The sequence below is a fragment of the Xenopus tropicalis genome, chromosome 1, assembly GCF_000004195.4.
Source record: "Xenopus tropicalis strain Nigerian chromosome 1, UCB_Xtro_10.0, whole genome shotgun sequence".
NCBI classification, from domain to species: domain Eukaryota; kingdom Metazoa; phylum Chordata; class Amphibia; order Anura; family Pipidae; genus Xenopus; species Xenopus tropicalis.
This window is the reverse complement of record NC_030677.2, coordinates 162,549,556-162,570,044: the sequence shown is the minus strand read 5'-3', so window position 1 is coordinate 162,570,044 and position 20,489 is coordinate 162,549,556. Positions and strand designations below refer to the sequence as shown.

Sequence of the window (20,489 nt, the reverse complement as noted above, 5' to 3'; positions counted from 1 at the left end):
GTTTGTGACATCACATCAGGGCTTTGACATGTCAGGTGGTGATTGGCCAACGGCCACATTATTCAAGGAGAGTCCTGCAGGGCCAGATTAGTGAATAGGGCTCCACAAGGCCACGCCCTTTTGCTCTGCCCCCCCCCCCCCCCCCCCGCGCGTGCCTGCGCACCACTTAACTGCCATACAGAGCAGTGGGGAGAGGATGTACGGTCCCCATTGCTCTGTATGAGCAAACTTACAGCGCGGCTCTTTGTGGCCTCAAAAATCCGGGCCTGGAGCCCTGACTGGATTTCCTAATTAGTTTGGGCAGTTTTGACCCAGACAGGTGGCAACCTTAAGTTTGAGACCACTAAGTAGACTCTAGCACATTTTGTGGTATGTATTATCTTATAAATATATGTATTATTTTTTGTAATTTTGCAATTAAAATTGACTGCTGTTAAAACTTTTGTATACTATATAAAGGACTATATTTTTTAATACTACCACTGTGCTTGTGTTTCTTGTGTGCAAACCCTCATCCAATTTAAAATTACTGTTTTTGGTGCCCTGTATGGGGGTACTGCTTTTGGGTTTCTTGCACCAAACATCTATATTATTGTTTTTTTGTATGCAAAGTGAGTGCCCTGCATTTATGTATATATACTCCATGTCAGACCCATACACAGGCAGATTTAAGCTGCTGATTCAGCCGCTTCAGAGTCAGAAGCTTATCTGTAACTCCAATAAGTTTCCTACAGAAAACAGGGTAGAGATATTACACATGAAATTGACACTTTATTTAGTCTTTCGTGTACAAAGGAGGTACACTTAGCACTTAATTTATCCAACAAGGTGTTTTGGGGTTATGGCACCATATATTATTTTTTTAAATCAGAGACAGACAGCCTAGAAGGGGAAGCCAGAAAGAAACAAGTGAAATGAGTGTATGACAGCAGGGGATTTGTGATTACTGTGGAGGGCCAGAGGGAATTTGTGAGTACAAATGGGCAGGGGTGTAACTGGAGGGACAGGCTATTGAGGCACCAGGTCAAGAAGCATTGCCTTGGGAAGTAGTACTACTTGGCCTGACTGGCCAAATAATTCCACATTATTCATAAGAATAAACCACATTTTTCAGGGTTCTGTCCTCTCATCTGGAAGCAGGTGAGTGATTATCCCAGCCTACCCAGCCTACAACTGCCAACAATTAGATATCAGCATTTATTAGGGTATGACCAAATGCAACAAAGCACATAACACGTTTCTAAGGGCAGTGAGCTTCAAGCTACCATCAGCTTACCTCAAAATCATAGGTCTGACTGTCTGACTAATAAGATAGCACAGCACCTTGTGACAAAAGAGACAAAATACACAGCTACTGTGGTGTACTGAAGGGGACCGGGGGCCTACCCCCCAGCAGTAATCGCAGCTGACCGACAATGTAAAATAAACTCATGAGTCACCCGAGGTCCCCCTCTGCAGAAGAGCAGACCCAGGCCCACCTGCAGCTGCGGGGTCCACATCCTCTGTAGTTATGCCACTGCATAGCTAGAGATTTTCAAGTATGCTGAGGCTAGTGAAATGGTCCCTTTGCTTTCTAACCTGATTGGGTGTTTTTTGGCAATGCTGGGTACAGTCCCATCTTTCCATCTGACCAATGATATTGCAGTGTTACATAGTACTGGGAACTACTCAGCAGTGCTTTTCTTAATCTATTTTGAAAGTCTAAAGGTGGCCATACACGTAGCAACTTCGATCTTTCGTAAAAAAAAGAAAGATCGTCCCCACCCTCCTCTGACGTTCAGGGCTGAATTGTCAGATATGGAGGAAGAAACAATAGAAATTCTACCTCCTTCTGCCAATTCAGCCCTGAACGTAGATTTTGCTTGGGCGCCATCAAAATCTTTTAACCCACCCGATGAGTCGTCCGATATCCACAGCCTTTTGCAATATCGGTCGCCTCGTCACGCCGCCATACATGCACCAAATATCATGTGAAACGAGGTTTCGTACAATATCATCGGTGCTTGTATGGCTAGCTTTACATTTTGTTTCCCAGGCAATTCTGGGTACTTCAGTAAGTAATAATAATAACAATTACTGATTAGCATGCTGGTTAGGATGGGTAACCACAGTCCCATTTAACGCAATTAAATATTCTCCAACTTTTAAGGAGGGCATACATGGGCAGATAAAGCTGCCAACCAAGTCCCTCCAGAATTGGCAGCACCTTATTGGCCTGTGTGTAGAGCCCTCCTATCCACCTGCACCAAAGTAGACTCTGATTGCAGTGTGCCTTGGGCAACTTGACTGAAGGGCCTGCTTCCTCTGTTGTTGCATATAAATCCCTGCTCCCCTCTGGCTCTCAGGTAGGTTAGGGGGAAGGTCAGCCTTTACCTAGGCCCCCATTATATGATAATTGCAAGACTTTGCATTCTCTCTCATTTTTATGTGTATTTCGGCTACATGTGCCTGCACCCGAGCGTATTTCATTCATTCGGGATCAGGCACAAGGTAGGCGAAAACTACAGTAACGGGGCATATTTTTGGCAAGCGATTTTCCGTTTGCCGAAAATATAAGCCCTATGCCATGTCTGATATCAGCCTAAAGGTGGCCATACACGCTAAGATCCGCTTGCTTGGAAAGGTTGCCAAGTGAGCGGATCTTCTCCCGATATCCCCACCTACGGGTGGGCGATATTGGGCTAATTTGGTTGTTTGGCCCTGGGGCCAAACAATTGAATTAGAATGACACGTATAGGCATCTGTTGGTTCGTGATCAGGCAGGTTTAAAAATTAGTTGGATCGGGGACCGCATTGGTTAGTTTATGCAGTCCCCGATCTGACTAATTTTTGAACCAGCCTGATCGCGATATGGCCAATTTCAGGCCAGATGTTGGTCAGGCAGGCCCGTTGTTAGTGCCCATAAATGGGCCGCTAAGCTGCCGAATTGGTTTAAGGAACCGATATCGGCAGCTAGAATTGGCCCGTGTATGGGGACCTTAAGGTAATCACCACATTTTATAGTGTATGCTTAGCTTCTGTTATAGAACATCCAGCTGTCACCTCAGCAGAGACTGTACAATTCAGCCTTGTTAGCCATCCCAGACGCAATCAGGAATGCTTTGCAAGTTTATACAGGGGGTGTATGTAATATAAATTTTAATGAGTCCATAGTTTGCAAACATAGTAAAAACCTGGATTGGAAAAAAGTATAATAAAAAATATTTATTTGTATTTACCAGGATAAAGTTTCCTGTACTATTTGTGTTTTCTAATAAACAAGAGCCAAATAAAAATGATTAGTAAAAAAAGAAAGAAAAATCATTCTACCCGGCACAGATTTGCCTTTAGACAATGCAGCCACACCCGTCACTTTTTGCAGCACAGCAATGATTCCTTCTCCTGGGCAGGTGATTTGGAGGCAACAATAGAAAGAGGAAATATACAAATTCTGATATATATATATATATATATATATATATATATATATATATACAGGTATCGGACCCCTTATCCGGAAACCCATTATCCAGAAAGCTCCGAATTACGGAAAGCCCGTCTCCCATAGACTCCATTTTAATCAAATAATTCAGAACTGATTTCCTTTTTCTCTGTAGAAACAAAACAGAACCTTGTAATTGATTCCAAGTAAGATATAATTACCCCTTATTAGATGCAAAAAATCCTATTGGGTTTAATTAATGTTTTATTGATTTTTTAGTAGACTTAAGGTATTGAGATCCAAATTACGGAGAGACCCCTTATCTGGAATACCCTTGGTCCCGAGCATTCTGGATAAAGGGTCCTATACCTGTATATATATATATATATATATATATATTTTTTTTTTTTTTTTTTTTTTTTTAAAGGCTGTTAAGAAGAGGCAACTAGAAGAAGTGAATGAATGGGAAAAGAATAAAAAGGAATGTTATAGGGTGGGCTGCTTAAATGAGGTTTTCTGGTGGGCAGCTCTTCAGGTTGTTGCCATCACAATAATAAAACAAGTGAAAAGCTGCAGATATGACATTCTTACGATACTGACACAGTAAACAAAGAAAAAATTGAGTCAGAATTCCCTGCTAGATGGATTTTCTCATTTGCATCTGAAAAACTGTTGTCCCACCAGTATGATCTGCTATAAAAGAGTGGCATCAGAAGTTCTGGGCTGAATTCCTCCCCCTTCACAATTCTGTTTTTATTATATATACTGAGTTAGTTTCACTTGAGAAGTACAGATTGTGCATTAGAAGGAGGGAAGCTTTGTTGCACTCTCCTCTTTATCCTGTGCCCACAGCTCCACAGAAATGGCACCAACCTTTGCAGACTGCTTTGATTACTCTACAAAAAAAGAGGTTCGCATACAAAGTGTTCCCCTTGGGGTCCTGAAATGCTGCATTACCTTTGGTGTGATTGTGTTTGTGTGGTGAGTACAGATATGTTTCTTTTTAAAACAGAACTGCTTTGTATTATAGCACAAAAGTCATTTATAGGTGACTAAAGCCTTATGGGGAAAAACAGAAGGTTTCCCACCCACAGCGACATTGTGACCTCCATCTTACTATGGTATTGCTGTGTGTTGCATTTGCACAACTCAAAAGCACTGACAATGTGCAGTAGTATAACATATGTAGCACCATGTATATGGGGGTACAGACAGAGCCAAGAGCCCCCCCATTCAAGTAGATACACCACCTATCTTCTACCATGTGGCCGTGCCATTCAGATGGGAAAGCACTCTCAGTTCCCAGCAGGAATTTGGTGTAGGTCAGGGGCCCACTTATTTTTTTCCCCGTGTCCCTCTGGGCCACTCCAGCCAAGTCCAGGAACCGGCACACTGAAGGTTAAGGACACACGTGACCTCCCAGTACGCATAACACCTCAAATGGGTGAATTGAATGGGTGATTATGACTCCATTTAATCATGGAAAAAGTTGAATGCATATGTAAGTTACATTGTTCTATTCATGTTCAATGAAACTCATCATCTTTTATTTGTCAAAGCTTTGCAATCGAATTTTAATAAATCTGTTGCTTAAAGCGTGCTATTACAGGAGCTAGATTCGCCTTTCTACAAGCCCTCATTCAGGGGTCTGAATACCTGACATGCTCTTGAGCAACATCCACCCCATCCTAACTCCAACTTGAGATCATCTCCCGGTCACACTCATGGTGGGTGCCTTGGGCACCTTTTACCCAGCACTGGGAGATCAGCACAACTCAAGTAGGTCAATTATCCACAAAACACATATTATACTAAATTAATAATATCATACAAACAAATATGCAGAATGTCTGCACATACAAATATTTTACAAAGCCACATAAGAGACTTGGGATTTTATTTAGACTGCCCTGTGCTAGTAGATCTTTAGCGTGTGTAATATGGTCAGAAAGGTTTGTAGGCATTGCTGTTGTCAGCAACACTGAATAAATAACAACATTGCTGACTATTCCCCTGGCAAGGACATGACCATGGCAGTTTTATATATAATATATATATATATATATATATATATATATATATATATATATATATATATAATTATATATCGAATCAAACCCAGGGTGGCACTCTGCTGCAGTTTTTGCCTCGGGTGCAAGGTAAATTATTCAAATATCCAAAAAAGACCAACAACACTGAGTTTATTTTAAAAAAATCAATTGTATATTAAAAACGGATGAACAGCCAACGTTACGTTTTGGTTATTGATTTTTTTTGAAGTCCCTGTGTGTGGCATTTTGTCCGTTTATTACAAAATTTTAGCCAGAACCTGAGGCAGTTGATTGTTTGTAGGGTGTGCTCCTCCTGTTCTCTTATTGTTCAAGCTGGGTGCCTGTGAATGGGAGATATTCAGAAATGCCCACACAATACTGTGTAAAAACAAAGCTCAATAGACCACTTTCACTCTTACAATAAAATAAGGGGGAAACATTTTACAGTTTAGTTAGTTTTCCATAACAGAAGTGTTCCAACCTTTTACAGAACTTATAATGAACAGAATAAAAATATTATAGAAATGCTGACTATGCACTCTTTACACAGAATCATGGTTAATACTATTGCAAAAAATAATTTTGGAATGTATTGTTTACAATGTTTGTCATTTAAAAATAAAGAAATGAAGGTATTGAAATATTATACATATATTATAATATATACTTTGCCATTTGTATGCCAGAAGTTTCTGTTGGGAAAATCATCAGCGCTGCTACTCTAGTGCTTGAGTGTCAGTGTTATAGATTTCATGTGGCACATAAGGTGTTAAACACTGAGCATGTGAGTGACACTAACACTTTTAACAAAATCCAAAATGGGGAGCTTCTGTGATAACTTTGAAGGCCTCGATCATTACTGTTACAGATATGCTGAACTTATAAACTAGTATATTCAGTGTTTAAAATACTGCATTTCTAGCTATATTCGTTTTTAGAGTTTAGGTCTCCTTTAACCTCAGACTGACCCTTTAAAAAATGGGGAATTTGTGGGTTGATGGTTCAGACTGTTACTGCAGAGGCCCACAGTTCCACCCACAGAATCATGTGAGGCTGCTCAGAAACCTGGGCAAGTCTCCACACCACAAGCTCCAATCGGTTTTGCTGACACATCAAATCCTTGTCTATATGTACAGCATAACCCAGCCCCTGACATCATCAAAATCTCATAGTCCTGCCCCCAAACATTATTGCCCCACCTGCCTGATGTTATTGCCCTGTCCCACGTGATATCACTAGTTTGTTTCAAACAATTAGAAAGGTGGCAATCCTATTTCCATATACGAAGCCTAATTGCCCTAATGTTGGATTAGTAGCTACATAACTTTGAGGCCAGCTAGAATGTAAATCGCAGATGGGATGTCATACACATCGCCAAAATCACCGAAGTTTACTCTCAATGCAACTTTAGTGATTTTGGCAAATCGCGGCGTATGCCATCCCACCAGAGATTTACATTCTAGCCGGTGGGATGGCATTTCGGGGAGATTAGTCCCCCGCGACAAGGGAGATTTGTTGCACGGCAACTAATCTCCCCGTCTGTCATGGCCCTAAATGATAGGTTAACAATAATTTTTGGTTTATCAATCATTTTCTTTGTTTTCCTTTTTTCACAGTTTCAGTCTCATCACACAGAAGAGCTACCAGAAAAAGGATTCTGTAATCAGTTCAGTTCACACAAAAGTGAAAGGCTTTGCAAATGCTTATTCCAGGATCTGGGACACGGCAGAATATACAGTCCCATCCCCTGTAAGTCAAAATATGCTACACAGTTCAAACACAGTTTCTCATTAGGATGCTTTATAAACCAGTGAGATATCCTGTTCAGATTAGAAGAAATTACAGAAATAAAACAGGGACTTCAGCAACATCGGCTATATAGGTATTGATCCTAAAATCCTGGAGTCCATTATCCAGAAAATGCCAGACTACAGTGTGCACTAGATTGTCCATTTCAATTTGACTGTGGTGCTGGCCTGCTAGGGGACCCACACTGTGCAAGGGTGATTCAAACCTTCAGCCCAGTTAGGGTATAATCAGTGACGTAACTACAGTGTTGGGCCCCCAACAAAAACATCTTTGGAGGAGCCCAGTGCGCATAGCAGCCCCTACATTTATAAAAATTAGAGAAAGCAAACATCCAGGCCCCCCTGGCCTCACCCCCACCCCCTACTGTAGCAGGATCTGCTTCCTCTAAATTGGTTATAATTTTAGCATACATGCTTTTCGTATTGTTTCTGCAATTTCAAAAGGCATGCCAGCCCAAAAAATAACATTTGCCTAGTAAAAGAAAACATAACTTGAAGCAGCTTTGCAATATACATTCATTAAAAAATTCTAATGGTTTTTAAGTTACTTGTATATATAACTGCTACTAAAAACAGTGTCAGTTCTTTTCTATTCTCTCCTTTGGTGACTTTTAAAACAATGTAACACAAGGCAGCAAGGCGATATAAATGGTTAATAAATTTATGTTGGAAAGTTGCTTAAAAATTATATATTCTTTCATAAGGTAGAAACATTTTTTTAGGTTCCTCTAAATAGGAGCCGAAAAAACACCTACCTTGCAGTGCCGGGCCTTGGTTGCTGGGCGCCTTAGGAAACCCTGTTGGCCACCTCACCCACTGCACAATCCACTGCCTCCCTCCCATCACACTCCCCCCCCCCAATGTCAGTGCGAATGCATGCGTTCATTCCCTTGATCGTGCATTAATGCTGCCAGTGAGGGCGATGCACTGACTAGTGATGAGCGAATCTGTCCCATTTCGCTTCGCAATAGAATCTGCGAAACGGCAAGAAAATTTGTGAAACAGCAAAAAAATTTGCAAAACACATTTGTTGCGCGATTTTTTCTTTTGTCGTCCGCATCTATTTTTTGTTGCCTGTGTTTATTTTTTTTGTCGTCTGCCCTTTTTGTTGTGACCACGGGTGATTTTGCCGCGACTGTGCCATTTTTTTTATGTGACCCGCACAGTGGCATAACTAGGGGACCAGGGGCCCTGGAACAAAAACTGCATGCCTGCTGCTCCCGATAGTCACGCCACTGACCTTGGGTGTGAAAATGTACAACTGAAAGCAGAGAAGGAAGAAATTGCAAATTAAGATAAGAAGAAGTAGATAGCAGGATAAACCAGTGGAAATGTGTTAAAGGGACAGTACACCCTCCTTTTAACATTGGTTTAATGAATAGGGTTTGTGTTGAACATACTATTTGCCTATTGCTTTAATTAGAAAATATTTTTGCTTTTTGTTAATTCTTGCTCTAAACAGGGCAACCTTTTAAAATGAAACTAAAACCACATTCTATTCATGGTCACAATGATCAAATAACATCACACAGGGTTATCACAGCATTTAGGCAATGAATGTAGAAATCTTACCCTTAGCCTTACCTTCAGCTTAGGGAGCCATAATGGAGAAAATCACAAGGAAAGTAGTTGTTGGCAGGCACTCCGATAACCCAAAAAAAGTGTAAAAAAGCAGCCATGTTATAAGTAAAAAATATATTTATTTAATCCATATAAAAAAAACAAAAGAAAAGCCTTACGTGTTTCGTACCAATGGGGTACTTAATCATAGGCTCAATGATTAAGTACCCTATTGGTACGAAACGCATAAGGCTTTTCTTTTGTTTTTTTTTATTTGGATTAAATAAATATATTTTTTTACTTATAGCATGGCTGCTTTTTGACACTTTTTTGGGTTATCGGAGTGCCTGCCAACAACTACTTTCCTTGTGATTTTCACAATGATCAAAATCAAACAAACCAGCAGAGAAGTCTCTGTCTAAGATAACAGTCTGTAGCTGGGGGAAGGGGGTGGTTATTTATACAGAGGCTTCTCAGTAGGCCGCTGGTTTGTTTGTTCACTGGGACCAGGAAGTAAAGATCGACTTTAGTTTCATTTTCAAATTTTGTCCTGTTTAGTGCAAAAAAACATAAATATTTTCTAATAAAAACAATAGGCAAAAGAGTATTTTCACTGTGGGGTCCCTACAGGACACATACTTTGTATATCTATGCACATTGGCCATAAAACTTAGATCCCTGGAGCTCATATTTAGGATGGTTTATTTTTGTATCGAAACTGTGTGAGATAAATTCAGTAAATTGCAATAATTATAGGCAATTTTCAGAAATGTCATAAAAACAGCTGCCTTTAGCATATCTTTGCAGTTTGGTAGTTTGGAGCAGAAAGACATCTTTACCCATTTTGCATTTGTCAGAATGTGTACTTTCTAAAAATATGACTTTTGCTTAAAAGTAAACAAAACTATAAAACGCTGGTAGGAGGGGCTTATTGTAACAGTGGGTGGGACATATTTTTGGCATGCTGCACTATGCATGGCACACATACCCTCCACTTTTTTCACCCCAGTTCAAGCATTATTCCTGCCCTCAGAACATTCTCACCTAGCTGGCTAGCTCCAATTGACATACTGTATATACTCGAGTATAAGCCGAGTTTTTCAGCACCAAAAATGTGCTTAAAAAGTCACCCTCGGCTTATACTCAAGTCGGGTAAAATACACACAGTTTTTGAGAAAAGTGTGACCTGCAGAAGCCCCTTGCATCGATTGCGGTTACCATTCCCGCTCCCACCAGCTTCACCAGCACCACCAGGCCCACCAGGCTACCTAATAGTGCACTCTTCTGCACACCTGGGTGGAAGTGACGTCCCCCATTCTTGCCCGCTTCTCTTCTGGGACCCCCTGCCAGTGATTCCCGCCAACCCCACCAGCCCCACTAATATTGCCTTCTTTTGTGCCCCTGGGCGGACGTGATGCCCCTGCAGTTTCAAGGTACAAGTATTTTTGGCTACCATATCGCCTGTGGGAAACTGCAGCCAACAAAGCACTCTGTCTGCCATCAACCTAATCATGTTATCCATTACCTGCAGATAAAAAGTAAACAAACAGAGGACATATGGCTAGCATGAAATTGAAAATGAATCAGTGACCTTTGTGAGTGTGGGCAAGTCTGAAGCAAAGACAATTAGACAGCTGAATTATTACTTACAAATTCATCATTTTTGGTAATTTCTTGTTGGCATGTTTTTTCTTTTCTTTTCTTTCCTTTTTTTGTTTTTGTTTTTTTTTCCTTCAGCTGCTGTACTGTGAACTTTAGGTTCTCCGTTTTGCTGTTTTTCCAGTTTTCTTAGGTAAAATTAGGTACCTCGGCTTATATTCAGATCGGCTTATACTCGAGTATATACGGTATTCTATTATAGACTTTAGCAAGCAAAACTGCATGATTCCCTGCATAATGCTAAGAATGAATATAAAAAGGAGGGGTGCAAAACCATGTAAAACAGAAGTGTGGTGAGGTTTAGTGAGACCGTGTACACAATTTCACTCAATATTTATATACATCAGTTTCACCACCTTAGGAGTCTCAAATAAAGTCAAGTTTATTGCCATTTATATTATTAGTTATGATATCTTGTGCAGCATTAAAAAGAGTACCATATAAGTATTAATATAGTGGTATGAAAACTTGGCAGATGTGCAACAATGATAAAAAGTAACAACATTTGAATGCTTTTGTAACAGTAATAGTAAACAATTTAATCTGTAGAGTGTTGTTTGCAACAGTATAGTCCACATCTGATGCAGGGTTTGTCTCTAAGGGGCACATTTACAAAAGCACAAACGCTTGATCGGTCATGCGAATGCTCCGAGTGTATTTTCGCCGATTTTTTCGGGCGTCCGCACGACTTTTTCGTATGCCGCACGTCTTTTTCGGACGTTTGCACGAAATAATCGGAAAGGTTTTACCGCTGTACAATTGTTCGGTACGAAAATTTCGCAACTTTCGGATCGCCAATACGATATTATCGTGACTAATACGATTTTTTCGTAAGCATTTTCGTGATATTTGCGATCTTACTAAATTTTCGTTTCTAATACGATTTTTTCCCATTCGTGATTCGGATTCGTGGATTAGTAAATGTGCCCCTTAGAGTTATGTATCATGGCTCAACTAGTTGTCAGGTATTGGTTGGCATGCAAAAACATGGACTCATCTGTAATTAGAATTATGGAGTTATATTTTGTAAAAGTTGGTTGCGCGGTTTTCTGCGGCGTGGATTAGTTGGCCCGTGTGTCTTCGCCCTTATATTTGTTTCAAACCACTAAAAAACTAATTTCTACGAATGGCAATCATTTATTAAAAGATCTGGACTGAAAAAGCACAAATGTATAAAGTCTTGGAAAAGTCACAAACACTGCAACTTTTGCATGATGATGGTGACTTTTTCATATTGTCACATATAAACCAGTTGTAAATGGGACATCTGCTATTGACTTCTTCAGGTTTTGATGGTGTATTTTCAGATTCGTAATTGTTGCAGTTTTGTTGCATAATACATTTTGTTGTTTTTTTCTGCAACTTTTTCTGGTTGAGTTCTTTGTTGCTAAAAAACAAAAAAAGTTGGCTGAAAAAGTTGCTGTTTAGTAAATGCCCCCTTTAGTCTTTTAGCATTGAAGCCTTTTGGGTCTAAAATTGTGTCTAAGATTGTTGCATAGGTGTGTTTGGCTTTTTTATTGTTTGTACTCCAGGTTGCAGAGAACAAAGGTTGTTGTGTGGGTGGGTTGGGCTTTTTTATTGTTTGTACACCAGGTTGTAGAGAACACTTCTAATATGAGAAAATTAAAACCTGTTCAGCAAAAAACGTTAAGCTTCTGATCAATGATCTTGATAACTGTCTGTAGTCTTTGTTCACATGAAACAAATTTTTTTGTAAAACGTGTTTAGCATGTTCCCTAAAAAAGTAGTTTCCTGAAAGTATAGAATTTTCCATCATAACTTTTTAGGAACAGTCAATGCATTTTTTTCTTTTAATGTAAGATATGAATATATTTCACAGACTGGGCAGACTTTGGCAATAAGCTAAAGTGGCACATCTAGCTGACCATGTATCAGTGTAGGGAAAGGGTGTGCCCATGTGTGCCAGAAAGTGTCATGAGGTCTAGTCCACCTGCATGTAATGTGTGCATGTAGAAATGCTACGGCAGTTGATTGAGGATGGTGCAGAAAGGGTTACACTACATTTCCTCTGGGGAACATTACACTCACAATTCACTTTAGGGTTGATTCACTAAGGATGATGCCACACGTGGCGTTTTTACGCTGCGTTTTTTCTCGGCCTAAAAACGCAGCATAAGCCACACATGGCGTTTTTCAGCCTAGTACTGGTGACGTAAGCAAATCCCATTGCCATGGTGCTAATAGTGTGAAATAGCAAAAAACGCCGCGTATTTCCGCTAGGTCTGGCAGCTGCCTTTGCGTATACGTAGGAATAGCTTGCTTTGCAAGTACTGGCGTATTTTGGCCTACGCTTGAAAAATCCGAGCTAAGGCGTTTTCTAGCGTATTTCCGCATTGTGTGGTTTGCTTCGCGTCTTTTCAAGCTATTTCTATGGATGATGATATCAGGCGTTTTTCAGCCGCCGAGAGAATTAGAAAATACGCAGCGTAAAAACGCCACGTGTGGCATCAGCCTTAAGGTTGATAAGTTTTATTGCATGCTTTTTTGCGTTAAAATTGATGAGAAAAAACGCGCGATTCGCTAAGTATTAACGCATGCATTAAGTCGCATATCTCATGCACTAAATTCCGCACTACCACATGCGTTAATTTTAATTTGCGTTAATTTGTGCGCCTAAATAATACTAACGCATGACGCGCTAAATATCACATTTGTCTGTGCGAAAATTAACAGCTACTTGAGGCAGGCGGTAATTATAGAAAAGTACAGTTAATGAGCTTTTGGCAACACAGTATGGACTTTGCAGTGTGATTTATTCAAGTCTGTGTTGGCCCTAGAATGATGCAGCCTCCAGTTCGCGGGGAAATGGTCATTGTCATAAAAGTAGTTTTCCGAAAGTAATGCCGTGTATGGCTAATATGGTGTGTTTTTTTCACATGGCGACTATTTGTGCGCGATGCGTTGATTAGCGCAAATACCGTCAAATATTACATGAAAATGTAATGTCTTCGGGCCTTAAATAACGCAAGCAGCATCGCGTCTAAATGAACGCAAATATCCTTTTAGTGAATCGTGCGTTAAGATGCGAAAAATTCGATGCAATAAAATTTTTAACACATGCTATAAATAGCGCACATTTTAACGCACTTTAGTGAATCAACCCTTTTGTGTCTTACAGCCAGCAGTGCTGAATGGATAGAAAAGCAACTTGGTTGTGTGCAGAGTAAAAGCATCAAAGAAACATAATGGGCTCAACCCCACAACATACCCTGCTGGATGTGTTTTGACAGAATCCCTTTAACTTGTGCAAGTTAGCAGCCAGCTTTTTAATAAGTTCTGTTATCATTTTTGCACACTCGCACCCATTTAAAGGGGTGCATACAAAAAGCTGACTTTTTGTATGTTATAGAATGGCCAATTCAAAGCAACTTTTCAACTGGTCCTCATTATTTATTTTTTATGGTTTTTAAATTATTTACCTTCTTCTGCTGACTCTTTGCAGCTCAAATGGGGGCCACTGAACCCGGCAGCCAAAAAACTATTGCTCTGTGAGGCTACAGTTCGTTGTTATTGTTACTTTTTATAACTTTTTTTGTTTAGGCCCTTTTCTGTTCATATACCAGTCTCTAATTCAAACCACTCTCTGGTTGCTAAGGTCATTTGAATCCTAGCAACCAGATAACTGCTAAAATTCCAAACTAAAGAGCTGCTGAACAAAAAGTAAAACAGCTAAAAAACTACACATTATAAAAAAAAATGTAGGCCAATTGCAAACTGTCTCAGCATATTACTCTCTACATCATAGTTAATCGAAAGGTGAACAACACCTTTAAGGCACAAAGTACTATTAAATTGCTATAAATTAGTTTTATTATTTTCTTTTTTAGGGAGGTGACTCATTTTTTGTTGTAACAAACATAGTTAAAACAGAAAATCAAAGGCAAGATAACTGCTCAGAGGTAAGTTGCCATTCAGTGCATTTATACAGTATGTGCATGACGTTACACTATAGCAGATCTGCATATGTAGTTCAGATATTGGAAATAAAAAGGCAAATGGTAAAATAAATCAGCAGTATGTGTGACAAAATCCCTTATCATTTCAGCCTCCCTCATTCTTCATAGGCATTCAATCTGTAAGATGTTTTTGGCTCACAATATGGACAGGATTGCTCAGCCATAATCCTCTGCAATAATGAACCCTGTATTCCAAAGCCGAAAGCAGACTACAGACTGGGAGAAGGGCAGAACTAAACACAACATTAAAAACACATAAAACCTCACTCTCTTCTGCTGTTGTAATTATAGTCACACACTGTCTGTGCGCAATAATAGGAAGAATAATGGGTGTACATACAAGTGGGAAACTAATGGGAAACTTTATATCCAGATACAGAAGTACCCATGGTCAACAATGCTCAGGCAGACCATAGCAGCTATAATGTGTGTGTAATATATATATATATATATATATATATATATATATATATATATATATATATATATATATATATATATATACATACATACACACACACACACACATTATAGCTGCTATGGTCTGTATACAGTATATATATGTGTAGTATATATTATGGAGGCAAGGTGCAAAAGACAAATACAGTACAGGTATGGGGTCTCTTATCCGGAAACCCATTATCCAGAAAGTTCAGAATTACGGAAAGGCCATCTCCCATAGACTCCATTATAAGCAAATACTTCTAATTTTTAAAAATTATTTCCTTTTTCTCTGTAATAATAAAACAGTACCTTGTACTTGATCCCAGCTAAGACAAAATGAATCTTTATTGGGGGCCAAACAAGCTTATTGGGTTTATTCAATATTTAAATGATTTATTACAGACTTACGTTATGGAGATCCAAATTACAGAAAGATCCCTTATCTGGAAAACTCAAGGTCCCGAGCATTTGGATAACAGGTCCCATACCTGTACTATGCTTTTTTGCCCACAATGCACCTGCCCCCTTGTGGAATGATGCAAAACAATTTACATCTGTGTCTGTATACAGTGCTGCCGGCAAACACACACTAGGAGGTAGGATATACCCTACATTAGCAACACATTCAGGCGTGAATCGCCATGTTTGTTTTAAAACCACAATGCAGATTTTACTGTATATGTGGTTTCTACAGACATATTTTATATAGCAGGCAAAAGATTTCATTTGCAGTATTCTCCTAGTGGTACATAGATGCGTATGTGAACACCTGTAATTATGTATACAGTGGTAAAACGTGTGGGGATTATATTCTTTATCTTGCACTACTCTTTTAAAGGCTATGGCAGATGTGGAGATTAGTCACCCACAATAAATCTCCTCTACAGTGGGCAGCTAATTTCCTGAAAATGTTTGAAAATAAACACACCATATATCATCTATATGAAGTAGCTCGAAGTTGCCTTGCAAGGAAACCTAAGGCTACTTTGCAAAACCAAAATGATGTGTATGTATTCCCACTGGCAATTTACATTATTTCTGGTGCAAAAGCATTTTATGAAGATATCATGGGTGAATAATCTCCACTTCTGCTACCACCCTAAATGTTTTTTTTATATTATTGTGGATGTGTGGAACTGTGTTATGATACTGTAGCTCTGCCTTTCATTTCATTAAATTGCCTTTGTGGGGTAAAATTAAAATATTCATATACTGTAGATAGATTTAGTATAACTATCTCAGCTGCTGTTTCAGAGACCTAAACTTTATTTTCTTTTGCTACTTAGCTTCCATCGCAAAAAACAATTTGCTCTCGTGATGATGTTTGTAAAAAAGGCCTTGCAGACCCACAAAGTAATGGTAGGTGTTTTAATTAAATATCTAGGGTTCCATTTCTTATACGTATATCCTCCCAGTCACACAATGAGGTATATGTCGAGCACACTCCAGAGTGTACAGCACTGTGGGAAGATGCATTTGTAAAGTGCTTTAAATCATTGCCAGTTAGCCATAATAAGACAATCAGTGCTGACAGGAGTGCAATAGCAGGCATGTTTTAGGGCTCGTACACACAGGCATTTCGCCCTGCAGAGGAGTTCTCCTGCTTTTCACCACAGGGGAGCTCAGGGCAAAACACAATTTATTCTTTCTTAGGTGTCCTTGCTGAAACAAGTGCATGTAATGCGCCTGTGTCAGTATGGACACATAAGAAGGAATGAATTGCATTTTTCCTGTGCTCACCTGTGTGTACAAGTTTTAACATTTTACTCAGAACTCACCTGGGTTGAGTCTGTTAATAAATTCAACAGCAGCTAAAGCATTCGAGTCCCAACAGACTTGCATCAGAGGATGGAAAAGATCACTTATTCACAGCTGGTCACAAGGTTTGTGCTTTTCTGGTGTAGATGGTACAAAGAGTAAAGAGTAAAAGTAACAAAGTTCAATGGAACAGCTAAATTATTTTATTTCATCCAGTGGGGCCGGGATGAGTTCTTGAACAAGCATAGTATCCAAGGCTATTGTGATACTAATATCTACAGTTAGTATTATTGTTTGTATATATAGTTTATGAATGTGAGTGTATAGATAGGTAATTAGTAAATTTATACTTACCGAAATTTACTTTTTGCTTCCTGTCATGTAGGACAAGTGGAAACAAATAGTTAAACTTTTCAGAACCCCCACCCATAAATAGAATCAACCAATAGGAAGCCACAGTGTTATTAAAAAGTAGACCATACAGGAATCATGCTGATAATTTAATTGGGAGGGAAAAAAATATTGCTGCCGAAGGAACTAAGGGAAAAGTAAATTTCAGGAAGTATAAATTTACTAATTCCCTTACGTCCCAAGTAATAAGGGTGGGTTCTATGGCTATGCCGCCCTCTGGATGACTTTACTCCCAAAAGACGCTTCCTGAGCAGCCAAGATGTCCACCCCGTAGTGATGAATGTATCAGGATTACTCCATGTTGCTGCTCTACATATGTGGTCCTTAGAGACATCTGCCACCTCAGCCCAGGACATAAATGGGTTCCTGGTAGAATGAGCTCTGACCTTGTATGTATGTATGTATGTATGTATGACTTTATTTATAAAGCGCTACAAGGGTACGCAGCGCTGTACAATCTTACAAAATTACACACAGGGAGGACAAATGTTATAATAAATACATAAAATAAATATATAATTGCACAGGAAATACGTGGTATGAGACACAGTAGGAAGGAGGTCCCTGCCCCGTAGAGCTTACAATCTAAGTGGTTGGGTAACATACAGGCACAAATTGGAAGGTAAGAGTGCACCAGGTATGGGCATTTGCCCTTAAGTGCAGGACTAGGTAAAATAATGTTTTAGTGCTCCAGAAGGTAACAGCTGAGCTTTTTCTTAAAGAGAGTTAGTGACTGTTCCCTACGGAGGGATTCAGGGATAGAGTTCCAGAGGTAAGGAGCAGCAAGATAGAAAGGTTTAAGACAAGAGAGCGCAGTGGGTGTGGATGGAGTAAAAAGACGGAGGCTCTGAGAGGAGCAGAGGAGACAATCAGGAACATGCAGGGAGACCAGTGAAGTAATGTAGTGAGGAGTAAGATTCTCTTTAATATAAGCCATATGGATGGTCTCTTTAATCCAGCAAGCTAAGGAGGGTTTAAAAGCTTTACAACCTCTGTTCTTCCCCATGAAGTTAATAAAGAGATTTTCCTGTTTCCTGAAAATTATACGGTCTAGGTACACCACTTTATCCACATTCTACTTTCTACTCTACAGGGATTCAAACTGGGCGATGTATAAACTTTAACAGTACTTTAAAGACTTGTGAGGTGTCAGCCTGGTGCCCTGTGGAATCACAGACCACTCCAGTGTAAGTTGTTAAATTTAGACTTTGCCTACATTAGGTTTATCTATAATAAATTATACCCTTATGAGCAAACACTGAAGTGTTCTTCTATACTATAACTAAAGAGACAGCGGAGGCGCCCTGAGGAGAATAATTTTCTACATGAAATTTTTTTCACATTTTTACCATACATACGTGTTATTTTTACTATTATTGTAATAATAATAATAATAATAATAATAATAATAAGGGTTACAATAAACAGGGATATTAATGAAATTATAGGATCCGCAACCATTGTAACTGAATACTCAAAGAATAGCAAGGATCTCAGCCATAGCCTAGGACAGGATTCTTAGAAGGACACAGGAAAGAAAAACAGCCACAGATTTGAGTTACAACATGTAATAGTAAATAGATAATATTTTGACACTTCTCTCCACACTACACATTACAGATTTCACACACAAATAAAAATAATACATTTTAACAATAAGTACCTTAAATCATATCTAGGGTGCAATCAGTAGCATGGCCTACAAAGTAACATATTACTGAAGGCAGATAATAAAAATAAAATCAATACAATTGTAGCCTCACGGAGCAATTGTTTATGGGCTGCCGGGATCAGTGACCCCCATTTGAAAGCTTGAAAGAGTCAGGAGAAGAAGATGATAAATAATTTACAAAAAAAATAAAAAATAAAGATCAATTGAAAAGTTGCTAAGATTTGGTATTTTGGATTTAATTTGGTATTCTATTACATACAAAAAGTTAATCTGAATTACCTTTTAGGATGAATGGGCACTTTTGTGAGCTTCACCACTGCTCTGATATACAATCTAAGTTTTCTGGCCATTCACCTTTTGCCTATAACATAAATCCTGAAAGACAAAGAAAAATAATTTTATAGACGTATAATTCAACATGTACTGAGAAATGTAATAACCACTGATAGGTACAACTAATTCAAAAGGGTATAGAGACCTTTTAAATCCTGATTTCTTTTAATCAATTAACATGTGAAAGAGGAAATCATGTGAAAGCATGCCTTGTACACTCTGTATTTATGCTCTACTGATTTCAGGTTTGAGGAGTGTATAAATAATTGTAACAATAGAAATTATTATACTAGTATTAATTTTATAAAGCATTTTATACAGTTAATTAATAAAAGTATATATATATATATATATATATATATATATACACACATACACATTTTAGAAAAAAAAATGCCATAGCCTGCCACTGTCACATTGGCCAACATCCTACCCACTATGACATTTCTTTTTTCCCTTTCCATGTTCTGTTGCCATGACTGATTACCAGATTACAGCTCTATACAAGTTTATGTGCACACTGAGCTAGATCTTTAAATTTAATGAAACAAAATATACTACATTGGCTATTGAAATCTTTGATAACAAATAGCTTAAAAGGAGAAGGAAACCCATTTTGGCATTTTACTGCCAATAGTTTCACCACATTAGTGCCACCTAGAACACTATTTATTCTGCAGAAAGTACTACCATACCCGAGTAAACAGCTCAAGAAGCTTTCTCCACTTGCCTAAGACAGCAGCTGCCATTTTAAGTAGCTTTCTGCTGCAGCACTAACCATTATCGCTCAGATTACACATTCCCAAGGGAGGGAGAGGGAGTACTTAGCATACTTGTGGGAGGGGGGAGCAGGAGAAGGGAGAGAGGAGAGAACTGCACAGACTCAGATAGAAGACTCAGTGCAGCATTTCTGTGAGTGCTTATGGCTGTATTTACATAGACCTATCTGATAAAGCTTACTTTGTTGTTACCTTTCCTTCTCCTTTGAATGGAAAAGAGAACATTTCAATACGCATTAGATTAGTGGGTCTTCCATAGCCAATACCCCTCTGTCACTACCAACTCATATTTCAGTCATATTTCAGGATAGATATTAATAAGAGGTTTAACAGCCTTATCTTAAAAAGTTCTACTATGTTCATATCTTCCAATAGGGACAGATATTATCAACCAGTTTGTTAGTTGAAAATGATGTTGAACTATTGCATCAAGCAGGTGGCAGGCCAGGGTCATACCTTTTGGTATAAAACTCACACCAACCAGTCCCCTATGCCGATGCCACCAGGCTGACCATTCCACCATTAGTGATGAGGGCATGCTGCCCAATTATGTTTCTTACATTGTATGTTCCTTCTGGGTGTAATGTATTATTTCTGTTCTGTCAAATTCCCACTT

At 39.0% G+C, this 20,489-nt stretch overlaps 1 protein-coding gene and 1 long non-coding RNA gene across 2 annotated transcripts in view; one reads left to right on the top strand and one right to left on the bottom strand.

Annotated features, from left to right (window-relative positions):
- The first annotated feature begins 4,266 nt into the window (after positions 1 to 4,266).
- p2rx7 (purinergic receptor P2X, ligand gated ion channel, 7) overlaps positions 4,267 to 20,489 on the top strand; it is a 33,172-nt gene continuing 16,949 nt past the window's right edge. The window contains exons 1-5 of the mRNA XM_018090538.2: positions 4,267 to 4,402; positions 7,089 to 7,221; positions 14,348 to 14,419; positions 16,207 to 16,279; positions 18,183 to 18,276. Of these exons, the coding sequence (XP_017946027.1) occupies positions 4,284 to 4,402; positions 7,089 to 7,221; positions 14,348 to 14,419; positions 16,207 to 16,279; positions 18,183 to 18,276 (491 nt within the window). The 5' untranslated portion in view covers positions 4,267 to 4,283. The remainder of the gene's footprint in view (positions 4,403 to 7,088; positions 7,222 to 14,347; positions 14,420 to 16,206; positions 16,280 to 18,182; positions 18,277 to 20,489) is intronic.
- LOC108645387 overlaps positions 11,381 to 20,489 on the bottom strand; it is a 67,027-nt gene continuing 57,918 nt past the window's right edge. Inside the window, exons 3-5 of the long non-coding RNA XR_001923777.2 lie at positions 19,041 to 19,136; positions 16,699 to 16,815; positions 11,381 to 11,886 (exon numbers count right to left, since the gene is read on the bottom strand). This is a non-coding gene — a long non-coding RNA (uncharacterized LOC108645387). The remainder of the gene's footprint in view (positions 11,887 to 16,698; positions 16,816 to 19,040; positions 19,137 to 20,489) is intronic.